This window comes from Rhododendron vialii, chromosome 3a (genome assembly GCF_030253575.1).
Source record: "Rhododendron vialii isolate Sample 1 chromosome 3a, ASM3025357v1".
NCBI classification, from domain to species: Eukaryota; Viridiplantae; Streptophyta; class Magnoliopsida; order Ericales; family Ericaceae; genus Rhododendron; species Rhododendron vialii.
This window is the reverse complement of record NC_080559.1, coordinates 10719091-10733121: the sequence shown is the minus strand read 5'-3', so window position 1 is coordinate 10733121 and position 14031 is coordinate 10719091. Positions and strand designations below refer to the sequence as shown.

General features: G+C 39.8%; 1 protein-coding gene across 1 annotated transcript; it reads left to right on the top strand.

Annotated features, from left to right (window-relative positions):
• Positions 1-454: 454 nt before the first annotated feature.
• On the top strand, positions 455-9091 carry LOC131318424 (uncharacterized). The gene is made up of 3 exons (XM_058348160.1): positions 455-779; positions 7742-8072; positions 8704-9091. The coding sequence occupies exons 1-3, from the start codon at positions 550-552 to the stop codon at positions 8803-8805; spliced, it is 663 nt and encodes a 220-aa protein (XP_058204143.1). The 5' UTR covers positions 455-549; the 3' UTR covers positions 8806-9091.
• The last annotated feature ends 4940 nt before the right edge of the window (positions 9092-14031 follow it).

Below are 14031 nucleotides of genomic sequence, written 5' to 3'. Positions count from 1 at the left end.
AAAGGGTTAATGCGGAAGGGAAAAAAAAAAAAACAGAAAGGGTTAAGTTAAAAATAATTATACTCAAGGGCGTAATAAGTAAAAGAATACTCCTTCAGGTACATCATTTGCACACCGCAGTATGTAAGACTCACTTCGGGGTCCCACGATTGGATCGTTCAATTTTTTTAATTTTTTTTATAAATTCTTGTAAAATATTAACTCAACTGGTATATTGGTAAGGGTTTATCAGTAAAAACAGCTCAGTTAGGATATAGGTATATGTTTAATCAGTTCTTTGCTCAATATTTTAAATAAATTGAGCGAGTCCAAATCATATGTGTAAGATCCTGAGATTAGCCCACACGAGTCACACGAGGCAGTGTGCATTTGGTGTGCCTAGAGTAAACGGCCCAATCTAATTGTCCAGTCGGTGAAACCGGCACAATCCTGCGGTCCACAATGCGCCACGTCAAAACAACGCCCAAGAATGAATTGAGGCCACGAAATGTAGGCCAGCAGACCCCTCATTCAACGGTCCGATCCTCTCTCTCTCTCTCTCTACGCGCCATGGCAACTCGGGCCGCGAGAGCTGCCGCATCGTCGCCGTTGATCGGAACCGTGGGCCGTGGCGTGTCCAAACCCCGGTGGGCTTCTTCTTCGTCTACCTCTAATTCCTCAACTACCTCTCCTGGTAACAATCCCGATAAGAAGATCACCGACCGTCTCTCCGGTGTTATCGACGCCGTCAACGACCGTAAGCTCCCTCCCGAGCTCCGTGGCCAGCGCAACGCCGTTAGGTATCCCCCCTCCCTCTTTCACTGTATTACTCGGAAATAATATTATTTTTGCTTTGAATGAAAGTTAATTTGATTTGGAGTAGTATCTTTTGAGTGCGTATCGTGGACGGACGCGTCTTTATCAACAAAGGTTTCCCCTCATTCATTTGTGTGGTTAATTGTTCTAATATTTCCATTGAGTCTGAGTCCATTCATGTGAGAGAGTACAAACACAAAATGGTTCGCCAGGCCCTTCAATCATAGTGCTGTTTTGGGGATTCTGATCCTGCGAGATAAGCGTCCAATGCAATTTGTAAGTACCGTAGTGGGGGCGAAATCTATTAAGTAGATAGTGTCACACTCGCCTTGATCTATCATTTTGATACCATCAAATTTCAGGCTTTGTGTTCTGATTTTATTGTGTTCATATTCTTGGTACTATCACACAAAAGTAAACATATTTTCTAACACTTTCTAGGGCTAAAAGAACTCATGATTATTGGAGCGAGAGTATACAGATTATATACATTTTGGCATACGTTATTCAGACTGTTGTAGAAATTCAAACTTGTAAAGTATGTGCTATGTAAAGCTGACCCCAAGTAATTAGTACATGAACCTTAATTGGATTGAGTTGGGTTTTCATGATAGAGTGGTAAACTTGAAGGGTTTTGTTATGTTTAAGATGGAATTTTTAATAGATAATCCTTGTGCAAGTAATTGCACATGGATGATCTTCGATGAGCGTGTGAGTAGCTTCCACGCGGTGGAATCTAAATGGCAGATAACGAAAGAAGAGCATTGCTAGAAAATGCAGAATTACAGGTTAATCATTAATATGAATGGAAATAAGGCTTTAGTTTTCACTGTTGGAAAAGATAATTTTAGAACAAGTATTTGGCTTGTTCGAATCTACCTGAGTGAATGAGAATTTGACTCCCATGATTTTCATTCAATATTGAAGTAAATACGAGTTAGTATATTCTATACTTAATTATGTTTCATGTGTGCTTATTCAACGACCAAATGTCCTATATTAGGAGCATCGTAGAAATTTAAAAAATGTCCCTAGTTTTTGGTATGTACTAATGTGAAATTGGGGGAAAAAGGAGAGCCCAACCAAAATTAGGTTTCTCTCTCTCACACTTTGTCTACAAGACAAATATACCCCTATGTAAAAGATACATAACAAAAAAATCCCTAACAATTTAACACTCCCCCTCAAGTTGGTGCAAAGATATCTATCAAGCCCAACTTGAATACAATGGGATGAAAAATCTTACTACTTAGCCCTTTTGTAAATATACCAGCTAACTGGTCCTCAGACCTTACAAACGGCATACATATCAAACCCTTGCTCAACTTTTTCTTGATGAAATGCCTATCAATCTCGATATGCTTCGTTCTGTCATGCTGCACAAGATTATGAGCAATATTTATAGCTGTTTTGTTGCCACAATAAAGTTTCATAGGACCATCGTCAAAGAGTCCCAAATCCTTCAACAAGGTTTGGAGCCACAAAAGCTCACACACGCCGTGAGTCATAGCCCTATATTTAGCTTCTGCACTAGATCTAGCTACCACTGACTGATTCTTACTGCGCCAAGTAACTAAATTCCCAAAAAAAAAGATGTAGTAGCCAGAAGTGGAGCGCCTATCATCCACTGAACTAGCCCAGTCTGCATTAATAAATGCTTCCAACCTCAAGTGACCATGATTGGAAAATAAAATTCCTTTACCTGGAGCTGATTTGAGATATCTCAAAATACGATAGACCGCATCCAGATGAACTGTTCGTGGCTCATGCATAAATTGTCTGACAACTCCAATCGCATATGTAATATCTGGTCTAGTGTGAGATAAGTATATTCCTTGTCTGTGCGCTCCCTAATAGCTCCACTGAGATGATGATTAGCCTCAATAGGTGAGTCTGAAGGTTTGCACCCAATATCCCCGTTTCTTCCAAGAGATCAAGAATATACTTCCTTTGAGAGTCAAAGATACCTTTATCAGATCTTGTCACCTTCATCCCAAAGAAGTATCTCAATGACCCCAAGTCCTTAATCTCAAACTCTTGAGCAAGACGAGCCTTAAGATGGAGTATTTCTTCTGCATCATTGCCAGTCATAATTATGTCATCCACATAGACAATGAGGATAGCAATCTTGCCATTACCTCCCTTGATGAACGTAGTATGATCTGCCTGGCTCTGGCGGTAACCAAATCTCAACATTGCTTTAAGAAATCTGTCAAACCAAGCTCTCGGTGACTGCTTCAATCCATAGAGGGCCTTTCTCAATCTACACACCTTCCCTTTGGTTGCAAAGGAAGAGAAACCTGGTGGTATATCCATGTACACTTCTTCTTCTAAATTGCCGTGAAGAAATGTATTTTTAACATCGAATTGTTGAAGAGGCCAATTCAAAGTAGCAGCACAAGAGAGTAAGGTTCGAATAGAGTTCATCTTTGCTACCGGAGCAAAGGTTTCCTCATAATCAATTCGGCATGTCTGAGTATAGCCCTTGGTAACAAGTCTCGCCTTGTACCTCTCAATTGTCCCATCTGTCTTATGTTTCACTGTGAACACCCATTTACAACGCACTGATGTCTTTCCCTCCGGAGGAGACACTAGTTCCCAGATGCCATTCTTTTTCAAAGCCTTCATCTCCTCTACCATAGCTTTTTTCCACTTAGGTATTATGAATGCTTCCTTCCAACTCTGTGGGATAGATATGGAAGAGAGAGAGGAAACAAATGCACGATACGAAGGAGATAAACAATCATATGAAACAAACTGGAGATGGGATGTTGAGTACACTGTCTAACTCCTTTTCTATGAGCAATAGGAGCATCAAGATTATCAGAAACAAGAAGGGATGGTTCATTACCATATGAGTCAGCTGAAGAATCAGAAACTGGACTTGAAACCGGTGTAGGTGATAGTGATTGGCAAGGTGGTATCGCATAGGACAACCTCCGTCAAGAAAACTTTTGCAAGTTAGGCAACCTATGCGGGTAAAGCCTACCATCGTCAACATCTTGGCCACTCATGTCATGTTCTGCTCTTACTTCAGATATGGGTTCTTCCTTAGAGTTTTCCTTCTCCCTCTCACCATAACAAGGTATTGGGAAGTAAGACCATGACTCCTGAGTATGGGATGTCAACATTTCTTCCTCCATATGATTCTCCCCTTGAATAGATGTAGCGGAGAGAGGGTAAAAAGAAGTTTCCCAAAAAGTGACATCCATGGAAACAAAATGTTTACGGCAGTGAGGGTCATAGCATTTATATCCCTTCTGGGTAGGGGAATAGCTAAGGAAAACGCATTTACGAGCCTTGGGATCTAACTTGCCACCAGGATGTTTGGGAGCATGAACAAAACACACGCAACCAAAAACTTTGGGTGGAAGGGAAGAAACCGAAGAACTACGAGGGAGAAACTCAAGAAGAATTTTAAACTGAAGAACACTAGATGGCATGCGATTGATAAGATAAGCTACAGTAAGAACAGTTTCGCCCCAATAAAATTTTGGGACATTCATGGTGAACGAGAGAGAACGGGCTACCTCAGCAAAATGACGATTTTTACGTTCAGCAACCTCATTCTGCTGTGGAGTGCCAACACAAGTTATTTGAAAAAGAATGCCATACTCTGCAAGATATGCCCGAAATTGCCCATCAAGGTACTTAGTCCCATTATCACTAGAAGGATTTTAATGTTGGTGTCAAATTGAGTACAAACCATTTGATGAAAAAATTTAAAGCATGAAAACACTTCATTTTTGGACCGAAGTAAATACACCAAAGTGACACGAGAATAATAGTCAATAAAAGTGACAAACCATCGATAACCAGAAATAGAAGTAACTGGGGAAGGACCCCAAACATCAGAATGAATAATTGTAAAAGGAGAATCACTTCTTTGATTAACAGGAGCATAAAAAGAGCGTTTGTGTTTAGCCAGTTCATATGCTTCACAAAAAAACTGATTCCTACTACATTGCTTAGTTAAAGTAGGAAAAAGTTTTTCTAAAATCCCAAAAGATGGATGACCTAACCTATTGCCGCTGATGCAATAAAGGAAGAGCTGAACTCATATTTGTTGCAAGAGCTTGACCCAATGACAGGGGTGTAAAAGATGGATGAGGTGCAGACTCCAAAAAATATAGACCACCATGAGCTTTACCACTGCCAATCATTCTCCTCGTATCCAGCTTCTGAAAGACACAATATGTAGGAAAAAATATCACGGAGCAATTCAATGAGTGGGTAAAACTACTAACCGAAAGAAGGTCAGTCGAAAAATGTCGAAAAATTTGGAATATGGAGAACTGAAGAAAGATAAATGGTCGGAGAATAACAGATGGAACCTTTCCCTGAAATAGTAGATAGGGAACCATCAGCTACTTTGACTTTATCCTTACCAGAAAATGTAGAGTATGAGTCAAAAAAGGATGAACAACCTGTCATACGATCGGTGACACCAGAATCTATTATCCTAGGAAGAGAGGAGCAGCAGTAGATGCACTAGCTAGGATACCTGTGTGAGCAAAGTACGAGGATGTAGTGGAAGTAGAAGCCGTGGACAATGGAGAATCAAGCCTGGCCATTAGGTGCCTGAGAGTCTGTAACTCCCCCTGAGAAAAAGGACCACCACTTTGGGAAGTACCAGGCACGGGAGCTTGCAAATAAGCACCAATAGGGTCAGGCATCATGTCAACAGTGGACTCCAAAACACGTGCATGAGACCGCACAGGACCACCACCTCGACCATTACCTTTCCCACTGCCTTTCCCACGAGAGGGACGACCATTTTACTTCCAACAGAATTCTCTCGTATTCTTGGTTTTATTGCAATAGTCACACTGAAGCAATTCTTTATCAACAAGACCACTCTTATCACCAAGCTGACCCTGGGTAGACTTACTATCCCGTGGAGTAGGAATAGCAACTAAGGCAGAGCGATTCGGAATTGAAGGATGAACCATCGCACTCCGTCTACTCTCCTCTTGTTGAACACAAGCATAAGCCTCTCCTAGAGTAGGAAAAGGAACCCGGCCTAGCACCTGCACTCAAATCGGATCATATTCTATGTCAAGACCAGCAAGGAAATCATAAATGTGCTCCTTCTCCACCATCTGGTGAAATGTAGTAGCATCAGTGCAAACAGCCTGAAAAACCCGATAGTAATCAAGCTCTTGCCACACTCCACGCAACTCAGCATAATACTCGGCAAGAGATCGATTGTGTTGATCCGATCTCCTAAGTTTCTTCCTTAACTCAAAGGCTTGAGCATAATTATGCTTTCGGGAATAGGTTTGTGCCACAGTAGTCCAAACCGTAAATGGAGTATCCAGGAGCAAGAAGGTATGACGAATAGTAGGGATCATAGAGTTGAATAACCAAGTCATAGCCAAAGTATTTTGTGACTTCCAAGTCTCAAATTCTGGTCCAGCATCTGTTGGTTGTGTAACAGGCCCTGCGATGAATTTCAACATGCCCTTGGCCGTAATGGCCAAGGTAAAAGAGCGAGACCTGAGCAAATAGTTGGTACCATCCAATTTAATTTGACAAATATCGAGGGGAGTGTTATCCAGAGGCCCAACATGACTCCCCTCATTCTTTGTATCAGCGGAAGCTTTTTGTGGATTCCCCGACATAACAACACGAGAACAGAGATGCCAAACAAATAATACCCAATAAATCCAACTCTAAACAGCCTTGGAAATAACAACAGCAGCGAACAGAGACCTATTCGACCCGTATGAACTCGAAATCAACCTACCCAGCCTCCGATAAACAAAAGAACAACCTCTAACAGCCCAAAAACCCTGAAAAATGCACCTGTAATTGGTCGAACAGTCGCCGTACGAGGTCAGAAAGTAAGCCCAGCCATCGGAGAGAGGTGTAGGTGGTCCGGCGAGACTTGGCATCGTCGGAGAAGGGCTGGGTGTCGACAGAACAGTGGAACGAGCACGGAGTGTCGTTGGAAATGGCTGGAAAAGGCAGAGACAACGTCGGAACAGCAAGATGAGTACTCGTCGGAGCTCCTCGGTGTCAGAGATGGTCGGAGCAGGTATGGGTTAGCACCACCAACGTCGGAAATGGCTGGGTGTCGTCCGGCAGTGGTAAGAAAAACGAACGGGAGAAGATACGACTAGAGAACCCAGAAGATATGAACCAGATCTGGTGCGTATAAGGTCAACGAGGGTTGTACGGCGTCGGAAAATGGTTGTAGGTGTTTGGTGAGGACTGGGTCTTCATCATCCAGCCTTATTAACGAGATAAATGCTGATGGTCAGAGTCTCCAGGTATCAGCTCTAATACCATGTGAAATTGGGGGAAAAAGGAGAGTCCAACCAAAATTAGGTTTCTCTCTCTCACACTTTGTATATATATGGACAAAGGTACAAGACAAATATACCCCTATGTAAAAGATACATAACAAAAAAACCCCTAACAATTTAACAACTAAATACTTAAAGTTCCAGCCCTGGCAGTTGAGTTTGCCCCAACGTGCTCTTTTCCAATGAAATGTTCAGAAGGCCTACAACCTACCTTCCAGCCCCGGTGTCCAATGAACTGTTACTTGGTTGTTCCTCTCTCGTCTTCTTTTTATTGATTGAAGCAGCCAAGAGTTGGGAAGCAACGTTGGAATCCCAGACATTGGGTGGGACGCATTCGTTTTTGTGTTTGGTGCAGTTTATTTGTTAATCTCCAATATTCTTAGTTCAGTTTCTTTGTTAAGTGTCATGTCCTCTCAGTACGCCTACCCAGGGAATTCGCATCACTCTTGCCAGTGCTATTTTTGCCTATTGCAGCACCAATAGGCGAGTTAGGAATCTCATAATATCTATAATGTGCATTATGTACTCTTTATGTGGTGGTGTCAATCTGCTCTCTCTCTCTCTCTCTCTCTCTCCCTCTCCCTCCCTCCCTTTGCGTGTGTGAGGTTAGTGATCTTTGTGTTGCACTTGAACAGGTCTGAAACTGATATCATGAACGTTGTTGAGCAAAGAATATGGCATTCTATGGAGGACGGGCAGTTTGAGAATTTACCTGGGAAAGGCAAACCCCTTGACCTGAGTACAAATCCTCATGCCGACCCAGCTGAGGACACCTTGTACAGAATCCTTTCAAGGAATAAATGTTTACCTGAGTGGGTGGAATTGAACAAAGAGATAAGGAGTAATATTGCTGAATGGCGATCAGCCCTGCATAGAGCAACAGCGTATAGAGAGGGCGGAAATAACTCTAAATGGATTGAGTGTTCAGAGGCTTTGAAAGTGCAATTACGTAGCATCAACAATAAGGTGAGTTCACGGGCCATTATGGTCCTCCTTTTATGTGTGAATGTGTATAATGTTATGTTGATTTGGAATCCAATATTGGCACTGGTGGCTGGTTGTGCCACATGTAACCTAACTAGGCCGAAACATCTAATTTGATGCCAATAATGCTCTTTTGACGATGGTTTTTCAACATATATTAATGCAGCATATGATGTAGATAGGTGAATGCCTATATAGAGCGATGTAGATAGGTGAATGCCTATATAGAGCGACCATTTATCTTATTTGGCGCTTATTTTTGGACCGGCATGTCTTATTTGGTGGTTATCCTTTTTAATATAACATCAATTTAAGTTCCACAGTAGGTTAATTTTAGAGCGAATGATGCTTTCCCTTCTTTTCATTTTTGGTCTATTTTAGATGTACAAGTGCATCTAGTTTTTGGATATTTTTGGTCTATTTGAGATAAATAGAGAAGTATGGTGTGACCGATGCATCTCAAAAAAGCTGAGGACAAATGAGATCATTCGGGAAGTGGTTCTCTTTACTGAGAGGCGTTTTTTCCACTTCTAACTTTCTGGATTTGATGTGTTTAGTTGTTGTAGAGGTGACCCAAATGGATACTTTTAACTTGAATAATGTTGAAATGCAGGTTTTCCGGTACAATCTCATTGTTCCTTTTGGCCGCCAGATGTTTGGACTGAAGTGGGAGAAAGAACTAGACCGTTTGAATGAGAAAAAAGCGGATTGCTGAGTACAAGGATTCATCTTCTTGTCGTCTCGAGGGTCTCTATGTGTGGTCCTCTTCTACTCTTTACCAACCCCCTGCGCCGAGTTCTGGTCTTACTTATGTTACTCAGCAAGGAAAAGTTGGTGTACTAGCAAGGAGAAAGAGTAACATAAGGAAAAGTTGGTGTAGGATGTGTACTGCAGAAATGTTACATTTTGTTTAGATATATGCGTTATATTTTTCGTTGTAGTTAAGAGTCGATGTATACTACAGAAAAATAATTTCATGTATATGGAGGGTTTGGCACGAATTTTATGGGGTTTTTTTTGGATAAGCACTTTCCTCTTATAAAGCTCAAACTCATATACAAACTCTAAGGGGCATTTCCCCGAAAAACTAAGACATCTGAGACAAGTCTGAGCATACCACATGAGACATTTAAGAAAAAGAACCAATCAACTCTTTACAAAGCACTCCTATGCTAAACAGTGTGGATCAAAAACTCTAGTTGAGAGGCCCCAACTACAACACAACTCTATGTTCTTACAAGATTTCTTAACACCCCTTTTCAAGTTTGGCAAGTCCTGAATTGCAGTTAGTCTTGGGGATGACCTGATCATGGGAAGAAACCTTGTGTTGAAAAATCCTTTGATTTCGCTCCATCCAAAGGTTATAGACACAAGCAGCAAACACACTTTTCAAATGCCAACTCTTGAGACCAGACCCTTTTAACTGTTTGAATATACCATGCAACCACATCCAGTAAAGAGGAAGGGATTTGATCAGTCAAGCATTTTCACAAAACAACCCTCCAAACTGATTGAGAGAATGCACATTGGAAAAACAAGTGTCTATGGGACTCTTGGGTAGTATTACAAAACACACAACCATCCTCCACACGCATACCCCAGCTCAATAACTTGTCCCTTGTGCTTAATTTCTGTTGCACAGCTAACCACAACACAAAAGACCATCAAGGAACATTTCTATTGTACCAAACAACACTAGACCAAGGTTGCATAGGTAGTTTAAGCCTGATAACCTCCCAAGCAGAAAACACAGTAAAACCAGCAGGATTAGGGAGCCACATGACTGAATCCAGCGTATCACAAATTGGTTTAAAATCAATAGGTAGTTTTGTTATGCATTTTGTGTTGCTCAATATAGTGTGCACTAATGGGTTTCCCAAATGTATTCCTTGCGCTATTGATTATGTTAATGAAATGAGTATCGATCAAACCTTTTAACTGATTTGCCTCAAATATTTACATGCTCCATGAAATTTGTGGTAATTTGGGCGTGCATTGGGTGCCTTTGATGCACTTTTCTCTCCGTAAAGGGTTGCTAAGGCTTTGACTCAACCTTAGCTTTGGAGTGTTAAGTTCGAACTCGTTGAAATTGAATTTTCGACTTGGCTCATTGTTTGAGAAATTGTCGCCAGACTAGACTGCTCGATCTTGAGCTTATAATCTTCAAAAGCTTAACCAAGCATATTTAGAAAAAATGTTTACGGTTCGATCTGATCAGGATTTTAGAAAATTCTATTATGAGTCAATTATATTGATTTTGCTATAACATGAATCGAAACTCAAGGACAATGCTCTTTAACAGAACTAAGCTGTTGTGAATTAAAGTGATTCGGCTCAAAAATTCAGGAGGATTTGTTCTGTGTTCATACCTAACCTCTCAACTTCGGCCCATTCACGAGTGTGTTCGACGGGTCCGGCTCCGGCGTCGTGGTTTCATGCAATTTTTTTGGTTGGTTGTATTTTATTTGCTTTTGTTAGTTTCTGTTTTTTAGGACCGGTAGTGTCCTCTCTTATTGTACTGTGTTTTGCTTATATATAAATCGAGTTTACTTTTTGGTCAAAGGAAAAAAAACTCGATGCAAACCAAGATATACTCCCAGCTAAGCTCAATTACTAAGCGAGCAACAAGAGCTCGTTCATTAAATAGACATCCGAAACTCTTTAACAATTCAACGGTTCCGCTAACGTCAACCCAATGGGCGTAGCTTAAGAATGAGAGCTCCGTATATTTTAATTTTTTGCTGCAATGGGAGAGAGGGCTGGTACTCTGACATTGGTTGTCCTTTAGGTACATCATTAAAGTGTTGAAGTCTGACATTTGTATTTTTTTAAACGGTTGTGCTGTTATGACTAAAATTAAACTTTCTCGTCCTCCGATGCATAATAAAAATGATACTACAGAACACCAAATACAATCTCTTATGTATATATGAGTTCTACACACATTATTATGAGGTTGTTCTTTTAAAAAAGCCGTTGGATTTTCCATTAAAAATAAGCCAAATAAACCACATAAAAACAAAAATAAGCCAATAAGCCACTTTTTTCGTCTTTATTCAAAAAATATTGGATTTCGATCGAAATTTTATACTTTTTAGATTCCTCTCGTCATGAGAATGTAATAATCTCCAAAAAAATGAGGATAAGTCAAATGATACGAAACAAATTTGAATAAAGACAAAAAATAAGCCACTTTAATTTATTTGTTTAAACACCCCTTATATATAAATCTCACATATATATGCGAGATTGTATAAATTATTGTGTTTGAATCATTTTATGAGTAGCATTCTTTTTTTTTTGACAAAAGTGAGAAGATTGTATTAATAAACGCCTAGCGGCACTTACAAAACGAAAATCATTACAAAGAATTTGGACAAAGCCAAACTAATCGTCTAACAAATAGAAAACAAATAAATCACAAGGCAATCGATGTCTTATCATCCTAACCCAGACATGGCCTGACGCAATAACGACACTTTTAAACTGCCTAACAACCAATTAGGAGTCTCAAACGAGAAAAAGTGCAAAGTTAAAGACAAAAGACACTAAATACTCAGACGATCAGATGCACTCCAGCCAAGTATGAACGCACCAATGAACTCCCAAGAACTACAAATCTGCCAAGCCGCCACGGGTTGCCTCGCCAAAGACATCATGTAGGGATAAAACGCTGAAATATAGATATCGTTGTGAAAAAACCTCGATTGAGAGAATCTGATCTGTAGACAAAATTCGTCCGAAGACGAAACTAATAACTCTCGTTGAACGAGAGACAAAACTCTCACAGATCAGACGACAAGTCGTAGATCTGGAGAGACAGAATGAAAAAAATAAAAACAAAAACAAACACAAAGAAATAGAGTCGGTAGTACCATGGCCTCCCCCTCTCGCCGTCGCACACGTGTATGGAACCCACGGGGGGAAAGGGAATGGAGAAGATCGAGAAGATGTGGTGGCTAGGGTTGAAAGAGAGGAAGAGAGAGATAGGGTTGAGAGCAATTTTTTCCCTGAGTAGCATTCTTAGATGTACAAATGATAGCCCCCGTCTTCTGTCTTCTTTTACCATATTTAAAACATGCCCTCTTCCTTCTGAATTGACAACAATACCCTTTACTTTCATGTTAATCTTATACTACTAAGTGAATTGGTGAAGGAATTGTGATTTTGACACTTTAAAAATTGATAGAGGGGCTTCAAAACTAAACTGTGTTGATACACAAATATCATCGTTTGGAGTCTGTCCATCAATTTTTGGAGTGCTAAAATCAATTTCCTTGGCGAAATTCATACAGTACCGATGGGCAGGTAAGGTCACTTAGGGTGGGTTTAGATTAAAAAGTTGAGTGACTTATTTTTTTTGTCTTTATTCAAAAAAATTGCATTTGTTTATTTTGCGTCAAAATTTTGTGACTTAATCGAAAAAGTAAAAAAATTTGATCGAAACTCATAATTTTTTGAATAAAGACAAAAATAAGTCAATAAGTCAATTTTTTTTTTACTTTTCCGATTCTTCTCACCGAAACGAATCAATAATTCACAAAAGTTTGATGCAAAATTAATAAATGCAATTTTTTTTAATAGAGACAAAAAAATATTGTTGTTCTACTTTTCAATCCAAATCACCCTTTAGAGTCCCGACGGAGCCGTTCAAAAATTGAGTGGGTCCGTGAAGTATTGATCCCCTTATTCGCCCCCCTTTGATCTCACACAAAGAATTTGAATTGTCAAATAATTTCTTAAAGTTACTTTAAGAAATTAACTCAATCAACTAATTATAAGCGCTTCAATCAATTATTCATTCCTTCATTTAATGGTCTTCAAATCTGAATAAATTTCCAACTGATTTAATTGTTTAATTTTTTCTGAACGGCAATTGTCTAATTTTTTAATTAGAATTAGAAATATAAATTAAAAATAATGATTAAACTGATTTTTTTAGACAACTTGAAAATTTTGGACTCCACGCACGTGGGAGGTAGAATTAAGTCCTAGGATCAGTCAAGATAAGCGTATGGTGGTCCAGACATCTGTGTTATAAAAAAAAATTGAATCTGAATCAACGAGCAATGTTAGGCGAAGGTTGAAATACGAAAATAATATTGGCACTCTAAAAATTAATAGAGGCATTTCAAAAAATAAAGGAAAGTGGCTTTGAAATCATACTAATTTTGAAATCTCTGCATCAATTTTTTGGAATGCCAATATCAGTCACCTTGAAATATTGAATACTGAGAACAAATGGAAGGGAACGTCGAAGTGGAGTGGGTTAACTTGTGAATTCTACGGGGATGGGTCTCCAAACAGCAGTACTATCTTTTGCTAGGGGAGGGGAGTAGTGGTCTGAAAGATCATCATTTCAGTACCACTTGACAGGTGTACTGAGCTGACGACAAATTTTATGGAAAAGTGGGCACGTGTATCTCACTATCCTCCACCCTCTGGGCTGATTTTAGCATTTGCCTAATTCTATAACCACAAACACTTACACACACAATCACACAAACTCACTCACATCAAATCTGGAGTCCACACGCACAACTCACATCAAGTGTGGAGTCCACACACACAATATGCGTACTGTTTGAGGGGACTCCAGAGTTGATGTGAGTAAGTTTGTGTGATTGTGTATGTAAGTGTTCATGATAGTAGCATTATTGAATGAAGAAAATGTCCCCACATCAATGCTAGAAAAGTGCATTGCCCTTTACATATTTGGTATGTATGTATTTCTTGAGTAGCAGGCGCCGTTGCCTGCGCAGTGCTCCCTATGAAAGACGTAACGAATTTTGCGCTAAGACAATGTTAGACCCAAGTTTTTTAGGTAGATGAGAAACAGTATAACTCACCTAGTCAATGCCGCCTGATATGCATGTATATGGCAGTCAAAAACATTGTAAATGCATATATTCATAGTGATCATGGCACCGGAGTAGATGGA